General features: G+C 56.9%; 6 protein-coding genes across 6 annotated transcripts; 4 read left to right on the top strand and 2 right to left on the bottom strand.

Moving 5' to 3' along the window:
- Nucleotides 1-4714: 4714 nt before the first annotated feature.
- EX895_000542 (uncharacterized protein) lies at nucleotides 4715-8062 on the top strand (the record flags this gene model as incomplete). The annotated part of the gene is made up of 1 exon (XM_029881143.1): nucleotides 4715-8062. The coding sequence occupies one exon, from the start codon at nucleotides 4715-4717 to the stop codon at nucleotides 8060-8062; it is 3348 nt and encodes a 1115-aa protein (XP_029742529.1).
- A 442-nt stretch (nucleotides 8063-8504) lies between these two features.
- On the bottom strand, nucleotides 8505-9809 carry EX895_000541 (uncharacterized protein; the record flags this gene model as incomplete). The annotated part of the gene is made up of 1 exon (XM_029881142.1): nucleotides 8505-9809. One exon carries the CDS (start codon nucleotides 9807-9809, stop codon nucleotides 8505-8507), a length of 1305 nt encoding a protein of 434 aa, XP_029742528.1.
- Nucleotides 9810-10961: 1152 nt separating this feature from the next.
- On the top strand, nucleotides 10962-14396 carry EX895_000540 (uncharacterized protein; the record flags this gene model as incomplete). The annotated part of the gene is made up of 3 exons (XM_029881141.1): nucleotides 10962-12297; nucleotides 13966-13986; nucleotides 14077-14396. The coding sequence occupies 3 exons, from the start codon at nucleotides 10962-10964 to the stop codon at nucleotides 14394-14396; spliced, it is 1677 nt and encodes a 558-aa protein (XP_029742527.1).
- Nucleotides 14397-15696: 1300 nt separating this feature from the next.
- EX895_000539 (uncharacterized protein) lies at nucleotides 15697-17946 on the top strand (the record flags this gene model as incomplete). The annotated part of the gene is made up of 1 exon (XM_029881140.1): nucleotides 15697-17946. The coding sequence occupies one exon, from the start codon at nucleotides 15697-15699 to the stop codon at nucleotides 17944-17946; it is 2250 nt and encodes a 749-aa protein (XP_029742526.1).
- Nucleotides 17947-18282: 336 nt separating this feature from the next.
- Nucleotides 18283-18765, bottom strand: EX895_000538 (uncharacterized protein; the record flags this gene model as incomplete). Its single annotated transcript, XM_029881139.1, has 1 exon — nucleotides 18283-18765. The coding sequence occupies one exon, from the start codon at nucleotides 18763-18765 to the stop codon at nucleotides 18283-18285; it is 483 nt and encodes a 160-aa protein (XP_029742525.1).
- A 2696-nt stretch (nucleotides 18766-21461) lies between these two features.
- Nucleotides 21462-22345, top strand: EX895_000537 (uncharacterized protein; the record flags this gene model as incomplete). The annotated part of the gene is made up of 2 exons (XM_029881138.1): nucleotides 21462-22226; nucleotides 22337-22345. 2 exons carry the CDS (start codon nucleotides 21462-21464, stop codon nucleotides 22343-22345), a joined length of 774 nt encoding a protein of 257 aa, XP_029742524.1.
- Between the last annotated feature and the right edge of the window lie 1023 nt (nucleotides 22346-23368).

The following is a 23368-nucleotide window of genomic DNA, read 5'->3' as shown; positions in this document are numbered from 1 at the left end:
GCTTGGGTTCCTTGGGTATCACCGCCAGTATGCAGGCATACATTTCCACATGTTGTTCAGCATGTGAGTATCCACCGAGAGTACCCGCCGAGAAGTACCCACCAAGGAGGACCCACCGAGGTCGTCTTTGTGGTGACCGAGTACTGTATAACGTCTACTATAGGCTCATGTTTTCACAAGACTTGCTGACAGAAGGAACGATGGCAAGACTGCATCAGAGGAAGGCATACTGTAGGCTGGGCCACCACAAATCCGCGTGCAGCGGAAATAGTCTTATATCCGTCCCCAACACTCGAGAAGCGAGATACGCCAAGGCGAGAACATGTTGTTCCACAAATACAGTATAGTCCTGCCCAAGGCTATATCCGCCGTGCGTCGTCATGCGTGTGATGCGATCATTCTCACGCCTTGCCCACCCGTTTTCTCTTCTCCGCCGATTACGAAGAATACTGTACGAAAGGCGTAGCTTATTGAAACTATCCAACGGCGACGAGTTCCGTCTCGACACATTGAGTACCCTCAGCCATGTGACGCTCTGATGGCAGCATCGGTTGCGAGCACGAAAAAAATATGCCGGTCGGGGCTGAAGAGGCGCAGGAACCGGACTGCGAAAAAGGGTCCATCCCGGGCGCAGTTTGAAAACCATACCAATCGATTCCAGATGAGCGGGACGAGCTAGCATAGGATGCTGAGGTTCATGTGCTCGTCGACCAAGTGCGACTCGGTTCCGAAGCGGACACCTGACAGCTGATCTATATGACAGCTTGCCATGGAGAGCACATTGAGGTACTGTATACCCTTGGTCGCTTCGGATGCTGAATTGGACATTTTGGGTTAGCGACGTACACTTGGCGAAGCAGCTGAGGGCTCTCTCCACACGGCCGATTTTCCGACGAGGTACAAGTACAGTATTCGGGTAGAACGCCGTTTTGTTGATTCCAAATTTTTTTTGAAGTCCCGACGACATCGTACTTGCAATTCGACAGCAACTGCAGCATGATCAGAACAAGCTCCTTAAACGCACTCAGGATCGCATTCGAATGGTAGCAACCAGACTGGGCTGGACCTCTGGCCAATTGCAAGGAATCTTCTGCTGATGCTTTGCAGCTTGAGCTCACAGTATAGCAAGCAAGGGTGTCGGTGCACTTGTTCCGCGGAGCAACACCGCGTTCGGTTAAGCAGGCCGCTGCACATCATCGGACATATGTGGTGAAAATAGAAGTCCATCAACGTATGGCGGGCTGCGACGAGTGTCGCTGCAAAGCTCTGGAGAGCCGAGACAGGCCAAGGCCAACAAAGAACTCGGCTGCTGCTGCCGTGATGGTCGCGGTTGTCCGTGTTCCGAGGGTGGGTCTGCTATACGAGACATGTGCGCAGTGCTGTAGGTACGGATGATATGAAGGACCTCGCCGCATCATTACTGCGCCCTTTGCCGTTGAGACTGAGCACCGAGGGAGGGGCGATGCAGGGTGTTTGCTCTTGGCGTTTATATTTCGAACAAGAGTCGAGAATCCTGTCGGTGCGAGCCAGGCATTGCCGAGATGCAAGAGCAGCAGGGCGAGAAACTTTCCGATGATGATCGAGGTTCTAGAGCGTTTCTGGTTGCTCAATTTGGCGCCTCGAGATCCCACGCTAAACCCGATGAGCGTGTGGATGCGTTTCGAGTGGTGTCTGCGGAGAGAAAAAGGGCATAGCAAGCTTGTGCCGTAACGGTGAGGACGTGTGCGCGAGGAGGGGTTTAGTTTGTTAACTCTAGCCGAAGTTTGAAGGCTTCTATGTTTGGAAATCAAGATCGCTCGAAGCTGCCAGGGCCCAGTTGGCGGTGCAGATTAGCGCAGTTGAACGAGTGTGCGCCACCTTCCATGGGCGCATCGAGCCAACCAAACAGGTGGTTTGAGTTTGGGCTCGGCTACGAGGTTCTGGCTAAAGAGGGCAAGTGCGGGGGGGAAATAGACGAGTTTGATTGCGCCCTCGGCTTTGCTTGATCACAAGGACCAGCGATCATGTGTCGAGTCTCAAGTTGGAGCTAAAACAGAACTCAACTCGGAACTCGGCAGCGCTTGTCAGTGTTGAATCATCCGAAAGGCTGCTACGCCAACCACAAGAGAATGACTCGCCTAAAACACCCTCTGGACGTTCGGCAGGGGTCGGATGGCGACAATGTCGAGGTCCGGCATTGCATTAGTGCTGAAGTGAGAGACGGTACGATCTGCGCTCAAACAAAAAGGCAGCCAAAGACTTTGATCAAGAAGCAAGTCGCTCGCGGTTAATGTACCATTTCGTGGAGCCTAAGGGCCAGCGCCGGCGAATTCCTTCTCGATAATTGCCATTGAGGCCACGGCGAAAATTTCCAAACGGCTTGCGCATTCCAGATTCCAAAATGTGAAACCTTGACGACGTCAAGCAAAATCCACTGAAACCTCAATCTTTTCACCCTCCCCAGCTTTCACGCAGTGCAAAGACGCAGAGCAAGTCTTGTATACCGCCCGAAAAATATTAAGTAAATATGTAAAATACAGTACTGTAAAACGCAGGAAGGCATAGCCTTTTCATTTCATCTCTTTTCATTTTTTTTCCGGCGCGGAAAAAACTGACAGGTGCGCGGGGACGGGCCGACTGTACAGTACTGTACTGTACTGTACCATCCAGAGTTGGAGCTTGACGGCACAACTGCCGACTTTGGATTTGTGTTTAGCATGTCACGGCGCATTTGCTGGTGGTTGTGCAGATGCACAGTGGTTTGCTAGACGCATGCTATCGGCTGTAGTATAGTTTGACATCGAACCTGCATGCCGTGCGAACCCCAACAGACGCGGTCTCTTTCACTCAGTGTCACTTTGAGCCGATCTTGAACGAGCCAGAGGTCCAGTGACGTTGCCTGCCATGTAGTACCCGCAGCTGCTCTGGGGCATGAACCCTCGACGTACAGAGTCTCGACTCAAAACCTCTGCTTCGGCTATATCGAGGGCTCATCCGGATGGTTTCACAAATCAAATTGCAAACAAGAGGCAGATACTTACCTTCCTTAGCTCTCTGACCGCTCCCGTTCACCAACGCCTTTACCAGATTGCTGGCATCTTGTCTTCTGGATGGTCAATGTCGTGATGTCGAGCAGCCCAGGGCTTGCTGTTTCTTTCGTTGTTTCAGTTACTGGAAATCAAAGAAGAAGCAATTTTAAATGCGAGGATTTGCTTGTCCGCGGTGCTTGGTGATGCTTGTTCTCTGCATGTCCTGCAGTCGGTCCCTTTGCACCCTGGCTCAGAGTTGCGCTCTGACCCTTCCTCCCGCGATTTACACTCAACACACACACACACACACACACACGCACACCATCTACGCTTCCCCTCCTCATACCTCAGACATCTTGGAGGGCGGTGTGCCGGCACCATCTGCACTCCCTCCCACCGCAAACTTCCTGGCCAGTATTTCGGATCCTTCGGCGCTTATCCTGTCGCCGTGCCCGTCCTACCCCTTCTCTCAGGCAGCTAGCTCAACGAAACCAGCAGTCCTCTGCGCACCCGCGTCCTCTCCCTCACTTCTGGGCTTCATCATCCCGCAGATCCTCTCGTTCCATCTCTCTCAAGATTCCAGATCTCCTCAGCTCCTTTGCCGCGCCCATTCAGCATACGCCAACATCTTCTTCTCTGGCGCCTTGCTCGTCCTGACCCTCCTCCTCCATCCAGCCCCCTCATTCTCGTTCTTCCTGGGTGCACTGTCTCGCGCCCCAACGCCCCCAACTTTCGGCACTCCTTGTCCAGCCTCTTTATCCGCCCCTCTTCGCATCACACCTGGTTCAGGCTGAGACACCCGCCCGCCCAGTGCTCCGCTCATTGCCTTGCGTTTGTTGACAATCTGCAGCATCTGCAGCTACTTCCCACGCCATTCATTGATACCCGAGATCGCCCCTGCCTCGTAGGCGTTCGGTCCGGACCTTCGCTAATCGCCATCCTCAAGCGACCCCATATCTTGTGGTATCGCCGACCCTACCTAACTACGCAGCGCCTTCTTTGCGCTATCCACCCCCTTCTCTCTCTGCTCCTCTGGATGCTTGGTCGACGTCTCATCCTATAGCCATCTTGCCCGACCAAATTGGATCTCGTTCATGCGAGCTCTGACTCAATTGGATCTCTACCATTCTGCACAAACCAAAGCTCGCACGTCTGTCTCTTGATTCGCCCGAACCTCCTCGTATCCAGCTCTCGCTGCCCAGGCACCTCCGGCCGCCTCCCCTCTTTCTACAAGCTTGGGCTTACGACCAGCGGTAACCGCCTCCTCTTCACACCAGATCGATTCCATCCTTGGGATCCAATATATCAACCCCACCTCCCATCGTTCTTGGCACCCCCCAGCTCCGCTCTCACTCCTCTCCTCCGAACTCCCGACTCTATCGCCAGTACAAGCCCCTTCGAGCACCAACTCAGAAACCCACAGTCATCGCCCAAACCTTCTTCGAACCACTACCCTCGTCCCTACAACACGTCCGTCATTCTCTGCGTCATTTCAACAACATTCGGCTCCTACCCCTAGCTCCTACACACCCATGTTGGCGAGCATGCCCTTCGGTCGACAGCAAGACGGTCGACGAGAATTGGATGACACACGCAGACACTCTATGCCTGCATTGTCCATCTCTGCACAGCTCCTACAGGCACAGCAACTCTATGATGCCACTCTTCCATCTTTCATGACATACAGCGACCAGGCCCAGAACAACATGTCCAACGCCTCCTCTCACAGTCCTCGCGGCTCTGCGCCCAACACGCTCGCCGATGCCCACCTCCTCTCTCAGCTCGACAGTGCGCTCCAGTCGCAAAGCAGCGGGCTCACCAACTTCAATTCCGCGCGTCGCCAGCAACATTCACAAGACTATCAATCGCATTCAGATCACCAACACCATCAGCCGAGCCTCCACGCTCCTTGGAACTCGACCCACAGAGCCAACTCAAGCCCAATGGCTTCCCAAGAGGCCGTACTGAGTCACGGACTACCAGCTGTCGATGTTACGCAGGCCCAAATGGCTCCTTCGTCGACCTCGTCCTTTGACCCCTACTCTACCCCGTCGTTTTCTTTCACCTGTCTTCCTGGCCTTGCACAGCCTTCACAAGAGAACCAAAGCTATTACGCACACTACCTTGACGACTCGAACTCGGCTCGTCATACGGAGAACTTAGACCCAGCTCTGCTGCCGCCGCACTTGTCCTCGATGCACATGCGGTCCGCTTCCGATGCGCTCGATGCTTTCACGTCGGCGATGAACGCATCCTCGCTCCCCATGCCCCTATCTGAGTACAACGAAACAGGCAGCTCGTCCGTGGGCTCGCCCGACTCGGAAGGCGACACGAGCCAATCGAGCGACAAGAAAAAGTCGGCGCGTCGTCAGGGCGTGACGTGCGATCAGTGCCGCACCAAACACCTTCGATGTGACCTCGACGATCGCCGCGCTCAGGCTGCACGAAGCGCTTCGCCAGAAACCGCCGAGACCGCGATGCTCGAGATGCAGAGGAGCACCAACACCGGCACCGCAGTCCATCACATCCGATGCACTCGATGCGAAGAGAAGGGCTTCGTCTGCACCAAGACGCACGCGCCGCCTTCCCGCCGATATCCTCGTCCCAGCCGTTCGGGCAAGCGAATCGAGCAGGCTCGAATGCTTCATGGCGCCTCGTTGAACCAGTCGTCCCTCTCCAAGCCATCGGTGGAGCGCATCAACGCGTCAACCATCCTGATCCGTGCGCTCACCGAGTTGCGCGGCGCCGAAGTGCGCATCACTGATCGCGTCATGGCCGGCTCGCTTTCCATCCAGCTTCTTAACTGTTTCTTTGCCGTTTGCCACATGCAGGCACCCGTGATCGACTTTGCCCACTTCAGCAAGACTTTCAACCTCGCCAACGGCGATCCGCGTAAGATGTCCATCATGTCCAATGGCGGCTCTGCTTCCGAAGGTCTCCCTTCCGTCATTCCTGACGTGCAGGGCATTGGAGCCATCACGTGGCCCGGCAGCAAGGACAGCAAGATTGGCACTCCCGGTACCACCGAGACTCTGCTCGCTGTCATTCATGCCTGGGCTGCGCACTACACCGATGCGCCGATCGCCTTTGGTCCAGACTCGAAAGACTTGGATGCCATCGACGTGCGCCTTCAGGAGGTGGATGAACATGGCCACATTCAAGCCTCGTTCGATGCCCGCGACGCCGAAGGCAGCAAGCCCAGCCTCAAGCGTCCCAAACGCAAGCAGGGCGTAGCCTGCGACACCTGCCGTCTGCGTAGAGTGCGGTGTGATGTGACAGAGAGACCCGATGGCATGGGCTGCAGTCGTTGCGAGGACAAGCGCATCCAGTGCACCGACACGTACATCCAGACCAAGCGTGCCAAGATGCTTGCCAAGGGCGGCAAGGCGGGCCACGGCGGTTCGTCCAACGACGACAACACCCCTTCCGCCGATGCCTCCTCTGAAGCAAATCGACTGAGCCCACTTGCTTGGATCCGCTCGCAGGGCGAGGGCCTGCTGCGAACGTATCGCCCTGGCGACCTGGAACACAACTTGCGACGCGGCCGGGCGCGAAAGGCCTTCTGCCACGCTCTGCTCAACCATGCGCTCTCTCTGGTGCACAAGCACGACATTCTCAAGAAGCCCAGTGTCGAGAGTGTCCAGGTCCTTAGCCTACTCGCTCCGCTGCTCGATCAAGTCGATGGCATCCAGGCACACAGCTTTGCTGATGTTGCGTGTGATCACACGGAGAAGCTCGGCATGTCGACCAAGCTCGTGGTCGACGAAACGGATCGCAACGAAGTGGAGAAGATGCTCAGCATCATGCAGGCTCACCGTGTCTTCCTCACCACATGGTGCCGCGACTCGATTGCTTCGGGCCTCAATCGACGCAAAGCCTTTTTCAAGGAGGATCGCGCGATCGAGGTGGTCGGTCAAGCCTCGTTCCGCAGGGAAAGGGTTCCTCTGTCCGCATCGCGACAGGGCGAAGTGGTGCTGTCCGGCGAGATGGGTCTTACGTTTGTCATTATGACCATGGTGCAGATCGGGGCGCTCTCTCGATTCCTGGGTGCTCATATCGATGCTGTTGATGGCCATAAGCCGTCGATCCCGCCGTGGCAGCGACCTGCGGGAGCGTCCATGGCGCCCATTCCGCGTGCAGCGAGATTTGCCGCTAGGCCGTCGCTCGCCGAGCTGCGAAAGCTCGAGCGCGCATGCGGCGCCGTGTGGAACAGTCTCGACTCGCTGATGCTCTTCTTTGACAGGTGCGCGTCCAAGGCGTGGTCGACCATGCACGATCTCCAGCCGTTTCGCCCGCTCGGCTGGATTGCGAGCACCAAACTGTGTGGATCGCTGCTGTACCTTGCGCTTTTCCGTGCGCTCGGGGAGCGTCATCGTGCCAATGCGGCGTTCATGGCGACGCTGAGCCACTCTCTCGGTGGACAAAGCGCCGTGTCTGAGGAAGACAAGCTGGTTGCAGCTTCGCTCAAGGCTCTGTTTGACAAGAGCATGCAGCGAGCTATTGTGTCCTGCCGCAAAACGGCGCGGATGATTGGCATTCTTCTGCCCTTGGGCATCCTGCAGACGGGCGGACCGATCCTGAAGCAGATCTTTCCCGTCGCGCAGTTCCTGGCCAAGATTCCGAGCGTGTCAGACGAGCAGGTGGCCAGCCGCATGGGCGGTGGCGGATCTGGCTCGTCGCAGACCGACCACACTTCCGTCTCCCCCTCGTCGGACCCGAACAACTTTATCGACCCGCAGACGCTGCAGCAGCAGCAGTTCGTCGAGCAGTTTATCGCAGAGGAAACGCAGCGCGAGAGCGCAGCACAGGCAGCCCACTCGATCGAGGCGCTCAACAGCCCTTCAACTAGTGCCCATCTCGATGTGCTCCGCCAGCTCGAGGGTATGCACCAGCTCAATCTGGGACCTTACTCGCACAGCTCCAAGAAGCAAGAGGTCGAGAATTTGGTCGAGGGTTTGGCGCAATTGGGTTATGCCTGGGATACCATGGATAGGGATATTGGTGTGATTCAGGATTTGCTGCAGTCGGCAAACTCTGCTCCGCATGCAGGTTGAGGCTGCTTTGAGAGCGTTTCTCCAGTTCCAGCTCTTATGGTCACCTTGCTCCTATTCTCATTGCATTTGTTCTTGGTTTGGTCTCTGGAAACGGAAATAGGGGTTCTCTGTCTCTCTCTCTCTCTCTCTCTCTCTCTCTCTCTCTCTCTCTCCGCAGTCGATAGCTTCCAGCTTCCTCCTGCCTTTGTATCTTATACTTCTTTCTTCCGCATGGCAAACACGAACCTGTGCGAAGCGTCACCTTGCCCGTGCATTGCCTGTCAGTCCTGCGGACCGTTTGCAGACAGTGAGGAATCGAGACTTGGGCTCTTGTATCATCAGAAAGGGTCACACATAGAAGCGCTCCCAACGCTTGAGGCTCGAGGTGTATGACAATTGTAGATTAGTGTGCCGTAGCAATTGAGCAAGGTCTTTCTTTCTTTCTTACACGGGGAACAAAAAGCTAGGCAGACTGGAAAGCCTCGCTGGCCTTGGCCTTGGCACGTCGCTCCTCGATTGAGATGGTGTCAGCAGCGGCTGCCACCGGGGTGGCAGAGAGGTGCGGGGCCATGGTCTTGTCTTCAAAGCTCTCCATGCCCCTGAGGCCCCACCTGCCGAGCATGGCCTTGTCCTCGTCCCAGGACGAAGTGGGCGTGGTCAGCATGCGTTCGCCCGTGAAGATGGCGTTGGCACCGGCCAGGAACGCCATCGCCTGTTCGGATTCGGTGAAGAGGTGACGCCCGGCAGCAAGACGGATGATAGAGCCAGGAAGGACAATACGAGCCGTCGCGACGGTGCGCAGCATATCCTGGAAGCTGATGGGCTTGTTCTGCTCCATGGGCGTACCGGGGATAGCAACGAGCGCATTGACCGGGAAGCTCTCCGGGTGCTCGGGCAGCGTGCTCATCTCCCAGATGAGGCCGACGCGGTCCTCGTGCTCCTCACCCAGGCCGAGAATGCCGCCGGAGCAGACCGAAATGCCCGCCTCGCGCACGTTGGCGATGGTGCCGATGCGGTCGTCGTAGCTGCGCGTGGTGACGACTTTGCCGTAGTACTCGCGCGACGTGTCGAGATTGTGGTTGTACGCGGTGAGGCCGGCTTCCTTGAGCTGCTTGGCCTGTTCCGTGGTGAGCATACCGAGGGTGGTGCAGACTTCCATGCCCATGCCGCGGATCTCACGCACCATGTCGAGGATGCGGTTGAAGCCACGCTTGCGTCCACCAACCTCCCTCCACGCCGCGCCCATGCAGAAGCGCGTGCTTCCGTTGGCCTTGGCCTTGCGCGCCTCGGTGAGCACCGTCTCGAGGTCCTCGAGCTTGGACGCGTTGGAAGGTGTCTCGTACTTGCTCGACTGGGAGCAGTAGCCGCAGTCCTCGGAACAGCCGCCCTCCTTGATGTTCATGAGCGTGCACAGCTGCACGCGGTTGACCGGATGGTGCATGCGGTGAACGTTGGCGGAGCGGAAGACGAGTTCGAGCAAGGGCGAGTCGTAGATCTTCTGCACCTCTTTGCGCGACCAGTTGTGTCGGATCGCTCCTTCCTTGGCAGGGGTAGAGGTGATAGGCGTCGTTGAAGAAGAGGCGGATGCGGCGACACCACCGTTGGCAGCCACATCGTTGGGGTCAACGGCGGTGGCTCGTCCACGTCGCGAAGCGGGAGCAGCTCGCGGCGATACCGAGGGCTGCGCACACTGACGAGCCGAAGTGCCGATGAGGCCAGTCAATGGACGGCCGAGTTGGCCAGCTGCTGTCTGTCGAAGGAGCGACATTGTGTGTTATGTTATGGAAGGTGCAAAGAACGACAGCGATGGTGGGAGTAAAGAGGGCAAAAGAATCACGATCAGCGACGATCCGTTGATCCATGATAGGATCGAAGCGATTTTTGGAAGATTGCAGCTGATATCGAAACAGCGGCTTTTGAGACGCCCAGTGACACGGCGCCGGACACAGACTGCGAGGCGAGGCGAGGCGAGGCGAGGCGTGGCCGCATGAGCGATTTCGACCTGCTTTCGCTGCTTTGGGTTGTGGTCTGTGTGTGCCTTTGCCCCGCTCCAGCCTATTCCTCCGTTGTGTTTCTTCATTTTCTCAAATTTCGCCGCCCCATGGATCTTGAGGGCTGCTGCTCAATCCCTGCATTCTGGCTGGTTGATTGGTGATTTTTAGAGATATCGGCGTTTGGATCTTGCTACTCCTCTCTCAACCCATAAAGGCCTCTTCGACCGATCTGAGCGATGCTGCATCGAGACCACAAGAGGAGATCAACTTCCTCTACACGAGGTGGACAAGCTGTCTCTCATGAGTTTCGCTGCTTCCGATCGCTCGAACAAAGGGCGATTCGACTACTTTTGCGCATTTCGGCTTTGATGGGGACCAAGTTTTCAGCGTATCGCTTCCACCCAAAAATCTGAAAGATCGAAAATCAAGGCGTTGTTACATCGAAGGTATTATCCCAAAAAGGGGATACTGTTTCGTACGAGACCTGCGGAATGATCTTTTTCTCGTGGAAAATTTCGAATTTGGGAGATTGCCACTAGCCATGTCCCAGGCACTTGATCGGTCTCAATCGACTCAATAACAACACGTTTTCAACGGAGCTTTGAAATTCAGTTCTCTCACTCTCTGCGGCCATTTTTACCCTCTCTTGATGAGACAACAGCACCCTGCGTCAGAGAAAATTTCTCGCTGGTCCTTGACTTTTTTTTTCTCCTCGTCCTGAGCTCGCGGCCACTGGGTCACGCCAAAGCAAAACAAGTGGCTGAGCTGTTCGCGACAGACTGAGAAAAGTGTGCCAATTGCCTCATCATTCGCTACTCCTCCTTCTCTTCTTTCCACAACAACCTTCTCTTCCTCGACTCAGGAAGCATTTCTTCTTCGTACTCTTTCACCCACTTTCTACTCTCTCAACCTTCCTTTTCAACGCAATGTCTTACGGCGGATACAGCAGCGGCTCCGGTCGCGGTGGCTCTTACGGCGGTGGTCGTGGCGGCTACGGCGGTGGCTCCAGCAGCTACGGCAACGGTGGCGGCAGCTACGGCGGCGGCTCTTCGTATGGCGGCGGTAGCTCGTACGGCAACGGCGGTGGCGGATACGACGGCGGATACGGTGGAGGCTACGGAGGTGGCTACGGCGGCAGCGGTGACCGCATGAGCAACCTTGGCAGCAACCTCGGCGCCGTCGACTGGAACTCGGTCGACCTCGTCAACTTCGAGAAGAACTTTTACGTCGAGGACCCGCGTGTCACCGCCCGCAGCGAGGCCGAGGTGCAACAGTACCGCGCCTCCAAGCAGATGACTATCCAAGGCCAGAACGTGCCCAAGCCTGTCACCTCGTTCGACGAGGCTGGTTTCCCCGATTACATCCTCTCGGAGATCAAGAAGATGGGTTTCAGTGAACCTTCGTCCATTCAGTCCCAGGCCTGGCCCATGGCCCTCAGCGGTCGCGACCTCGTCGCCATCGCCGAGACCGGTTCTGGTAAGACCATCGGTTTTGCCCTGCCCGCCATGGTCCACATCAACGCCCAGCCGCTCCTCAAGCCCGGCGACGGTCCCATCGCCCTCATCCTTGCTCCCACCCGTGAGCTTGCCAACCAGATCCAGGTCGAGTGCAACCGCTTCGGTGGCTCCAGCCGCCTCCGCACCTGCGCCGTCTACGGTGGTGTCCCCAAGGGCCCCCAGATCCGCGACCTCCAGCGTGGTGCCGAGATCTGCATCGCTACGCCCGGTCGTCTGATCGACATGGTGGACGCTGGCAAGACCAACCTGCGTCGTGTCACCTACCTCGTCATGGACGAGGCCGATCGCATGCTCGACATGGGTTTCGAGCCCCAAATCCGCAAGATCCTGCAGCAGATCCGCCCTGACCGACAGACGCTCATGTTCTCGGCCACCTGGCCCAAGGAGGTGCAGCGTCTTGCCGGCGACTTCCTCAACAACTTTGCGCAGGTCAACATCGGCTCCACCGAGCTCGCTGCCAACCACAACGTCAAGCAGATCATCGAGGTCTGCACCGAGTTCGAGAAGAGGGGCAAGCTCATCGGTCACCTCGAGGCCATCTCTGCTGAGAACGGTAAAGTGATCATCTTCACCAGCACCAAGCGTGTCGCCGACGACCTCACCAAATTCCTCCGTCAAGACGGCTGGCCCTCGCTCGCCATCCACGGTGACAAGCAGCAACAGGAGCGTGACTGGGTTCTCGCCGAGTTCAAGTCCGGTCGAAGCCCCATCATGGTTGCAACCGCTGTCGCATCTCGCGGTCTCGGTAAGTTTTATACTCATTGTCCCCCACTCTCCCTACCCATTCCCTCTTCCCTCTCGTTCCTGTCCATCAGCCCCCTGCCGTCTCTCCTTTCATCCTTGGTCCGCACACGCGCTCTGCGAGACGAATTGGTGGTCTCCATGATGAGACCGTTGGAAAGGTTGCGCAGGCAATCCTTGCGATTGCGCGACCCTTCTGCAAACCCATTTCTTTCTCCATTTTGCCTCCGCGCTCTTCCTCCAGTCACGACGGTACCGTCGCGTACCCCAAAACAGAACTCCATCGCCAGTCACATCGGCATGTCGAGACACTCAAAAGTGTCGCACGTGTTTTTGCCAAAGAGGTAACTTTGGACGCAGCCTCGCAGACTTCTGCTCAGTGGAGCCATGCGGGGCGATGTGTTCATGTCTTTTTTGATTGCATGCCGATATAGGCGTCTCCGTCTTTTCTTCTACCAGCCATCAAGAGAAGCTCCTTTCCATCGTCAAGACGACCCACCAGCTCTTCTATGCAAGACTCTTCCTTCGTCCAGCAAACAAATAGGCGGCTTGGCGCGCTTCTGCTGCGCTTTGTCCGCCTTTCGGCATGCTTGCACACACGCCGACTTGTTCGGCACTCGCGAGCATTGATGCTGCTGCTGCTCTCGCAGTTTTGTTGGAAGATAGGGGATCTGCCTCCGACAGGTCCCGACCGCTGTTCTTGATTTTCGTCGACGAATAGTTGTGCAAGAAGAGGGGAATCCTGTTCCTGCCTGCGACCGCGGTGGCGAGCCGACTTGGTCCCTCCCTGTCTGGACTGCTCCATCTCGTTGCTCTACATCGTCAGGACATCGAGATGTCAGTTCTTCAGTTACCGGATGGAGTCGGTCTTGTATTGCACCGCGGATCTGGCAAGTGGTTGATGCCTGAATGTTGCCGTGCTATGCGCGATACTCTTGCGCTCCAGTGGTTGCTGTACGATGATCTCGACTCGTAGATTCGATGAAGCTTCTCTTTTGGTCAAGGAAGGATCGCTGCGCTGCCATGCCGCAGCTACTGGAGTCAGCTCGTTGGCGGTGCAGTACACGCTGTAGCTACCCACAGCCCCCTCGTGTGGGGCTGTGTTTTCGCGGGCTCTCGACTGTTTTGGAAGATGGAAGGTTATTGCCATCGATGAAGCATTGCAATCTTCCGACAAGCGCTCTCGCAGCTGCGTTTTGAAGGTTGATCGGTGTCAGGATAGCAGTGATTTCCGACTGGCGCTGCAGTGTGCTCTGTATGCTCGGTACCAGTGCGGTGCCAGGGTATGGCCGACGCGCACTTGGACGCAGTCGGTCCTGACGGAAGAAGAAAAGGGACTCGTGTTCTCTGTGGACCCACCTAAGGTCAGCCCTATTAGGCGTGTTTTACTAACTATCGGATGCTATTGTCATCTCTGTCTTGTCCTTCTTCCCATCATGTCAACCTACAACGGCGTTTGCGTTTCATTCTTTGCAATGCGAACGTCGTTTACCGAACCTTCCTATGGTCTTGCCACCTTGTCTGGCCCTGGCTCAAACGAACGCACTCCTTACGATTGCTTTGAAACGATGCGCTCTTGCCTACGCTTTTTGGCGCTCTCCTTTCTCTGCTACTGATGTGCTTTTTTCGACTCGTCTTTTGCGCGCTGCAAATCCTCGTTGGTCGCCCATAGACGTGAAGGACATCTCGTATGGTAAGTTACCGCCTTCCCTCCTGGGTTGCACTCTTTTGCTTAGTGCCGTTTGACTGACTCGCATTGCCTTTTGTTCCAAACCGATCACAGTCATCAACTACGACTTCCCTACCAACACGGAGGACTACGTGCACCAGATCGGCCGTACCGGTCGTGCCGGACGCACTGGTACCGCCTACACGTACTTCACTCCCGAGAACTCCAAGTCGGCGCGAGAGCTGATCGGCATTCTGCGTGAGGCCAAGCAGGAGATCCCGCGTGAGATTGAGGAGATGGGTCGCTTCGGCGGTGGAGGCGGCGGCGGCCGTGGCTTCCGCGGCCGAGGCCGTGGTCGCGGCCGTGGCGGTTTCGGTGGCGGAGGACGCACGGGCGCCAACTCGTACAGCGTTGGCGGCAACTCGAGGTGGTAAAGGTGGCTGCTGCGTTTCTACGTGGAGCCCCCCGACCATATTTGCTGCTCCGAGCCGCCTTGAAGTTCTTGTCGTCTCTAATCCAAAAAAGCGGTCTGGCACTGCCTGACACAGAATGCTTTTCCAAGCGTTCACACGAACTGTTTCTCATTTGTTCATAGTTCTTCCCCCTTGTATAGATCCTGTTCGCAATCGATGCGACCCCAAGTCATTGTTCCACTACCATTTTCATTGTGTGTGTTAACAGATCGTCCTTACTCGCCTTGTGTCTGATAGCGCTTGTGGAGGCCGTCAATGTGATAGTTAGGGAAATGGCGGCTTCGGACCCTTGGCGGATCACCGGATCATGGACGCCGGATGCAGGAGCAGAACTTGATGCTGGTCCGGTGACTCTCTAAAGGCTCCACGTTCGTGGAACCGGTCAAAGCCGGGCGAGCATAGGTCACATTGCCGATCGATTGTTCGAAAGAGGCGCGTCAGAGAGAGACAGACAGAGACGGAGAGCGAAACGAGACCGCGCGATGGTGTGACAGGACTGCCGAGCCAAAGTGCCTCGTATTGACTCCTCTCGCTGCCTCTCTTGTTTCGCCTACCCACTGCTATCAAGCATGCAAGGACCCTGAATCTGCTCACTTTTTTTGGTGACTTATTTTAGAGCAGAGCTCAACCAAACTTATCTGTGCGGCGTGCTTTTAATCGGTGGGCTCTGTCTCGCGCTCTGCAGAGGACTCGTGAAGGGACCTCTCACCCGAAAAGTGGCTCGCCCGACACTGGTCCAGCTTGAATTTTGGATGGGGCCACATTTGCGCAGTGAAGCTACTTTGCCGCGCGTCGCCTCTCTAATTGCTATCACAGCGTATCGGCAGGCTGAGTTGGTGCTTTGGATATGCCTCCACTCGCTCGCTTTGCTGGCCACAATCATGCCTCTCGATCTTGACTCTTGACCTCAACCACCTCCTCTATCTATCCATCTCGACTCCACCATCCTCTACATCGCCGTCAGCGGTGCCGCCACGCACACCTATCTCATCCTCCAATCTGCATCCGCCAATTCAGCGCGCTTTGACCACATTCAACTCGCACAAATATCAAGCTCCTCGTCGTCGTTTCTCACTTCTCGAATCGGTGTCTCAACTGGCGGCATCGAGGTTCTAGCATCGCCTTGGAAACGTGTTATTCTAGCTTGCAATACCTAGCACTCATCTTGCTGTCTGCTCATCTCTCCAGACTCCCTTGCCACAATTTCCGGCGTTGACATTTGCAAGCGGTTCGAACGATAGAACAGCATCTTATCCTCACCATGCCGTCCCTCACAGACCTCGAAAATTTCATCGAGGACAACCTCCCCCGCAACTTGCAGGAGCTGCCGCACAAGGTGTCGGTATCTGTGCAAGAGTACTATCAGATACTCTACGAACAGCTCAACAAGTATGGCCCTCCCATCCCCGACCTCCCGTCGCTGCCATCCTTTGACGGCTTCACGGAGAAAGTCACCGAGCTCGTCTCGCCTACTCCTGCACCACCGCTCATGGTGCCGCCACCTCCACCACCTACTAATTTGCAGCTGCTCCGCGCGTGGACACGCGAACACCGCACCGCCCTCAGCCTGGCTGGAGGTCTGCTGCTCGTAGGACTCGGCACCAGCTACGCATACCAAGGCGGCTACATCGCTTTGCCGTACCTCGGCAAGAAGCAGGTCGTCGGTCGAGGACGCACTCGTCAAGTTCGCCTCAAGAATGGTATTCGAAGAGAAGCCGTCATCGTGCTCGGAGCAGACACCCCACTTGGTCGCTCCCTTGCCCTGCACTTCTCCAGCCAAGGCTTTGTGGTGCTCGCCTCGGTGTCGTCTTCGGCTGCTCTGGCGCAGTTCGAGAACCTGATTCCGCCCAGCTCCCGCGGCTACGTCAAGGCGCTTATCTTTGATGCCGACGACCCTTCCGGTTCGCTGCAGCCTTTTGTGAGGGCGCTCTCTGCTGCTCTCAGCTTGCGCTACCCGCTCACCAGTGCAGGTGACCCCTATGCTCGACCAGGCGAGAACATCAACATCGCCGGCGTGGTCAACGCGCTCAGCTTTGTGGCTCCTGAAGACGATGCTGCCCTTTCGCGCAGCTTGTCTGCCTCGGCTTCGGCTTCGTCGCTCAGCTTGCCGATTTCCAAGCTGACTCCCTCGCCCTCCTCCGAGCTGCTCGATCGCCACGTCGTTGCCAGTCTGTGCGTTCTGGGGGCGCTCATCCCAATGCTCAGAGCCTTGCCAAACCGCGCCGAAGACAGTCAAGAGACGGATCCCGCTACAGTGGTCACGCTCGTCTCCAGTCCGGCTTCCCGCACCGCTCTGCCTCGCCAGGCAATGTACTCCGTCATTGCGCAGAGTGTCGCAGCGGGCGTGCAGTCGCTCCGACGCGAATGCGAGGAAGAGTCGTTCCACTCCAAGACAGCCAGTAACAGCAAGCTTCCTTCCGCCTTGAGCAGCTTCCCCGGCAGCGGCATCAAGCCTCGCAGAGCCTCGAACTCGCGTTCCGTTCTCAAGCAGAGAGGCATCCGTGTCACCATGGTCGAGGTCAATTCGGGATCCGTCTTAGGCGAGTCCGCTTCCTTCCCAAATGCCACCTCCACCGAGGCTTCCCCCACTTCGCCCGCTGCGAGTGGCTCACTGAAGTCGCCGTCGCGCCCAGCGTTTGGCAGGTCGCCATCGTCATCGATGAGCTCCTTGTGGCATCACAGATCGCCCGCTTCGGCACCTGTGCTGAACAAGGTATCGGATCTCTTGCTCAGCACCAAGCGACGTCTGCGCCCGAGCTACACGGTAGGAACGCACACATTTTCTGCTTACTGGCTCACTGTAAGCCAGGTGCTGCTCACTATTGTGCCCACTGGCATTGTCGATTTCGCCCTTGCCTTGAGGAGGCAGCTCTCGTTGCGCAGGGCAGGCCTCGTCGGTCGAGCTGAGCACGCATTCCTGCCGTGGAATTGGGGCAAGTCTTCTGCTGTTGATCGAGGCAGCCAGTCGAGGTCGCAGCCAACCGCATTCAAGAAACCAGTGGCAGGCCCAGGACCTGGTCCGGCTTCGGCAGCTCATTCGCGCGCCTCACTCGCCAAGCGACCCAGCCCTTTGGGATACGAGATCCGCGACTCGGACGCACAGAGCCTGCCCGAGAGCGAGCGCTCGTCTGGAGCCGGCTCGGGCATCCCCAGCAGCGTCCCATCGTCTGCTTATGGTGACAACGACGCCGATGCTGACGCCTACGCCGAAGAAGAGGGCGGGGCGTACAACACGCACAGTCCGTACTTTGGTTCGTCGCGACCAATGCACTCTCCACACGCGGATCTGTCGGCGTCCAATGCCGGTCTCACCGATTCCAGTCGAGAGCCTTGGCTGGGCCCGCCGAGCAGTAGCGGTGCGAGCAGCCGCGCTACGTACTCGCCTGCAGTGCAGCAGCATTCGGCATACGCTTCGGAGAACGAGGATCGCGAGAGGGGGAGCGACTCGCCGTTGGGCACCAGCTGGGTTGCCCTGGGTGACAGCCAGCACTCGACTGGGTCGCAACAGTGAAGCGTGCCTGTAAGTATTGGTTTTCTACGTGCACCAAGTTTCTTTCTCTTGTTCAAGTTTTGTTGGCATTGCAATCCGTTGTAGCTAGTTTGACCGGGTCTATTTGTGTTTCTTTTGCAAATCTTAGTGACAATGTCTTCGGTCAAAGGAGTCAGAGCAACGAGGTGGTCAGACTGAAACGTAAGAGTTAGCCGTGAGCCGGCACACGAATGAGGTGACGGAAACGACAAGGCTAGAATTGTGTGTGAGAGAGAAGGTCTAAAGGGACATGGCAAGAGAATGACCTGGAACCATTGTGTGTCGCGGAGAGAAAGAGAGAGAGAGAGAAGGCACCCTCTACTCGTCGGCAGAGTAGGCCGACTCGTGGATCTTGACAGCACGGCCAGAAGGGTCCGCAGCGCAGCCCCAATCAGCACGCGGGATCCAACGCACCGACGTCGAGGCGGCCGCCTCGGAGGGGAACCAGCTCTCGAAGATCTCACGGATCATATAGGCCTCCTTGGTATCGGGCGTGTCGGTGGGGTACCGCTTTGCGCGCTCGGCAAACTTGTCGTCCGAAATGGTCTTTTCCGCGTGGTCCTTGATGCCGTCGATCCACGAGTAGCCGACACCGTCGGAGAACTGTTCCTTCTGGCGCCAGAGGATGTCCTCGGGCAGGTAGGGCTTGCGCGGTGCCGACGACGAGAGCTTGCTGCCCGTTCCGTCGCCGCCAGCCTCAATGTCATCTGGGATCACATCGAACGCCTTACGCAGGATGTACTTCTCCATGCGTGGACGGCCGTCCGCATCAACCTGCTGCAACGAACCCTTGCTGAACATCTTGTCGGCCGCATCGGTGTTCATGGCCACGTCGAGGAAGGCGCGGTCGAGGAACGGAACACGCGCCTCGAGCCCCCACGCCATGGTGCTCTTGTTGGCACGCAGACAGTCGGCAGTGTGGAGGTTCTTGACACGTCGAACACACTCCTGGTGGAACGACTTCTTGTCCGGAGCTGCGTGGAAGTACAAATACCCACCAAAGATCTCGTCAGACCCTTCGCCTGAGAGTACCATCTTGACACCCATCGCCTTGATCTTGCGCGAGAGCAAGTACATGGGCGTCGACGCACGCACCGTGGTCACGTCGTACGTCTCCAGGTGGAAGATGACGTCGGCAATGGCATCGAGACCCTCTTGGACGGTGAAAGTGTATTCGTGGTGCACGGTGCCGAGGAACTGAGCGGCCTTGCGGGCGGCGAGCAAGTCGGGCGAGCCGGGCAGACCGATCGAGAACGAGTGGAGGCGGGGCCATGCGGCGAGGTTCTCGACCTCGTTGTCGGCATCCTCGTCGAGGCCGACGGGCAGCTTGGCACCTTCAGAGTCGCCGGCTGGGGTGGTCAGACCACGGGCACGACGAGCCTGTCGCTCCTCCCACTGCTTGCGCTGAAGGTCAGCCATCTTGTCGGTCTCTCTCGCAGCGATGGCAGCGATGAGCGACGAGTCGAGACCACCGGAGAGCAGCACACCGTAGGGCACCTCGGACATGAGGCGCTTACGTACGGCCTTTTCGAGCGACTCGCGGATGAGCTTGAGGTCGGTCGGGTTGGTGGGGATCTCGGCGCCCTCGGCATCGCCGTCGAGCCAACTCGGGTTGTAGTAGCGCACGGTCTCCTTTCCTTCGGGCAAGGACGAGTCGTAAAAGTGACCGGGAGGGAAGGATCGGATGCGATCGCACTCCTCGTGAATCGCCTTGAGCTCTGAGGAAAAGTAGATGGCACCTGGATACTTGTACGAAGCGCCCTGGTACAAGGTGGTGATTCCGATGGGGTCACGAGCAGCAATGACTCGGTGTGGCGTGGTAGTGGTGTCGAGCAGGATGAAGGAAAACATACCGTCGAGCATCTTGACAAAGTCGGTGCCGTGCTCGCGGTAGAGGTGCAGGATGACCTCGCAATCGGACTCGGTCTTGAACTCGGCGTTCTGGTCCTTCAAGCCTTTGCGCAGGTGACGGTGGTTGTAGATCTCACCGTTGACGGCGAGGACGAGCTTGCCATCGGTGGATACGAGTGGCTGGGCACCGGTCGAGATACCGACGATGGCGAGACGCTCGTGGCAGAGGATGGACCCCTTGGAGCCTTCCTCCTGGGTGACGACGCAACCGGACCAATCGGGACCACGGTGGCGAATGCAGCGCGACATGTTGAGCATCTTGCTGCGATACGCCGGTGCGTCTGGGTGGTGGATACAACCGAGAATGCCGCACATGTTTGTCTATTGAATCGAGGTGTGGAGTAGAGATCGATGGGGTTGTTTGCGTCGGCGCGGCTTCGCGAGGGTCCTTTCGAGCAGGCTGAGCTTGGTGTTGAGTGACAAAGCGCTATCGGAGACTCCGCTGAGTGAGTGGAGATGATGGACAGCGGTTGGACAGCAGGTCGGGATGAGTGGCGAAAAAGGTGGTGATGTGGAAGAGAGCGTGGGAAGCAAGGAATGAATGCCTGCTTATACCGATCAACAAGATCTTCCGACAGTTTTGACACCTGAGTCGCTCTGCCAAGATGACTCGCCTCCGCGCCACTTATTGTTGGCCACTGCGCGCAGCTGCTGCAGTGCTTTGTGGCCTGCAGAGAGCGAGTGAGATCTTCTCGTTTTGCCAGACGCCGCTACTCTCTCTCTCTCTTCTCTCTCTCCCTCTCTCTCTCTCTCTCGACCAACCAGAATCCACGCAGGCTTCCGGCTCTTCCTATTTTGTCGCCTTTCTTCTTTTTTTCGCAGGAATCAAAGCGCCTTCGTTATCTTTGAAAATCCTCTTCAGCACAGCTCAGCGCGAACCCAATTTCTCCTTTCCTCCCGAAAATCTTCTCAGGTTGCACAGAAGCTTAACGAGTCACACGACGAGTTGATTGGCCGGCTGTCGATATGTAGAGAGAATAGTTGCCGTTCATCTAACCGTGCTAATCTCATCGCTCGCTCGCCTTGATATGCCCTGCTCTTGCTCGAATCATGACGGTGGGCGCGCAAGCAAGCAAGCTCAACAGCCTCGAGCCCGAGAAGGTCAGCGTTCGTGAACAGTCGCAGCTGTCTTCAACGAGCATTTGTCACTGTCTCGAGGCGCTTTATGGGTGCAAGCCCAGTCCGAGGTGTCTCGTAGGCTTCTGGAAGCCATCCATGAATCAATCGTGTCTGAGATCAACATCACACACCCCCACTTTCATTCTGGCATTTGTCACGAAGAGAAGGGATTTCAGATTTCAAATCTCCCGATTTTGGCGTGAAGCCCCGATTGGGTCCTTTCTCCAACTTCGCTCCACACTCACGGACTGAGAATTTTTTGGACTTTCGAGCTCGACTTTCTTCTCAAGAAGCCAGACAAACTCGTTTCGCTCTTTTTGACAACATCTGCACCTCCTCCGCCTCGTCACTCACAACCTCCAGCTCTTTATCCTAGACAGAACTGCAAGCAAGGTCGCGTTCGCTTGACTGGCTTCCACTTCCGCTTGGAGCAGGTTCCACTCGGGTCTTATTTCCGCCTAGCACAGATGGCGTCCACCTCTTCAGCGGCGTCGCTATTTGCGACAGAGTGCCTTCTCTACTCTACGGCCTCCTCGTCGTCCTTGGTCGGCTCCATGGGACTTACCACAGTCGCCGCTCCTTCTTCTACTTCGGCCCTGTTTACCTTTAAGGGCGTCTCGGACCCAGCTTTCCACTCTGTCAGCGCCATCCCTACCTCGCCAAACCCTGCCATCTCCGGCACCGGCGGTCTCGTCTTTCAGCTCGAGAACAATAAGGCAACACTCAACGTCTTCTCGTGGCAAAGAGATCATCCTTTGCAACGCATCATCCTTCCCTCAAAACTTTCCTGCATCGCATGCTCTCCCAATGGCGAGCTCGTAGCTGGTGGCTCCTTCGATGGCCGCATCTTTCTCTGGCAGATTGCTACCGGTGACCTCCTTGCCTCGTTCGATGCCCACTACCGTTCAGTAACCGTCCTCAAGTGGACGAGCGACGGTGCAGGGTTAATAACAGGCTCCGAGGATGCAAGAATTCTTGTGTGGAGTCTCGCAGGTCTGCTGGCTCCTCACGACCAGACCAGCTCTTCCATTACCAGCTCCGAACACAATCCGACTCCTTACTGCACCCTCGCCGATCATAACCTTGCTATCACCGACTTGCACATCTCCAGCGGTCGCTTTCCGCACCAGATCACCATCCTCTCGAGCTCCAGCGATGCAAGCGCCAAGCTGTGGGATCTTCGTACGCGAAGTCTGTTGAGCACCTTTGTCTTTGAACAGCCTATTCACAGAGTTGCGCTCGATTGCACAGAGCGCTTCTTCTTTGCAGCCACCTCTCCTACCTCGTCAGACAACCTTGTATATCGCATCGACCTCTTCCGCAAACGCGATGCCTCTAGCAGGCTGGTTGAGACTCAGCACAGCAGTGCGGGTACGCAATTCGACTTTGTCTCCGAGGAGCTCAGAGGTGCCTCTTTCATCGAGGCGTATGGCTTCGGTTCTGGCGCCGGGCCAACAACAGAACGCATCCCTTCGGTAAATGACGCCGTGGGGCGAGCAGCAGCAAACGGCTCCAGCATCATTTCTATCCGCGAGCCCATCTCCAGCATCTGTCTCTCCACCAACTCTACAACGCTGCTTGTCGGCAGTTTAGCAGGCAACCTCTTCGTCATCGATGTGTCCAACTCTCAGATCCTTCGAACCGTCTCGCTGCTGGGCAACGCCAAGGCGAGCGCCATCACGGGCAAGAATGCAGTGACGAACCTCGCTGTTCTCCCCAAGCCTCGCGACTTGCTAGGCCACTGGGAGACCGCTTCCTCGTCAGGCGCTGGTGCTTCCATGAACGGCTCGAGCGGAGCGGCAAGTGGTGGTGCTCCTGGCAACTTCCCCGTTCGACCCATCTCCAACTTTAGCCGTCATGTTCTCGCATCGGAGGAGGACAGATTGTCGACACCCTACTTGACGCGCATCTCGGGCAGCAGCGCTACCGGCAACTTTGGCGATGGCGGTGTGGACAGCTTCATTGATCCCGAGTGGGATAGCAGCCTCGTGTCGGACGAGCTTCTCGCAGGGTATGCCTTGTCCTCGCTGCCAGCTTCGAGCACTACCACGAGCGCGTCGGCTGCCAATGCACAAGTCGCTCAAGAGACGGAGCGACTGGACCGCGAAAACAAGCTGCTGCGCTCTCAACTGCAGCAAGCGAAAGCGATCAACGACGAGATGTGGTCTCGCCTTGTACAGGATCGTCTCTCAGCCAATTAGGTCGGTGTTACCACCAGCGACTGATCCGCATTTCAGTCCTCAGCATTACATCAATTTTCACGGGCATCATGCAAAGTAAAATTACATTAGCAACTCAGTCAACTTAGACACATCTGCGTAAGGCTCACAGCAAGAGCACAGGGAGAGTGATGGTAGAAGAATGCAGATCCTGA

The sequence above is a fragment of the Sporisorium graminicola genome, chromosome SGRAM_1 (genome assembly GCF_005498985.1).
Source record: "Sporisorium graminicola strain CBS 10092 chromosome SGRAM_1, whole genome shotgun sequence".
In the NCBI taxonomy this organism is placed as follows: domain Eukaryota; kingdom Fungi; phylum Basidiomycota; class Ustilaginomycetes; order Ustilaginales; family Ustilaginaceae; genus Sporisorium; species Sporisorium graminicola.
This window is presented reverse-complemented; position numbering and strand designations above follow the sequence as displayed.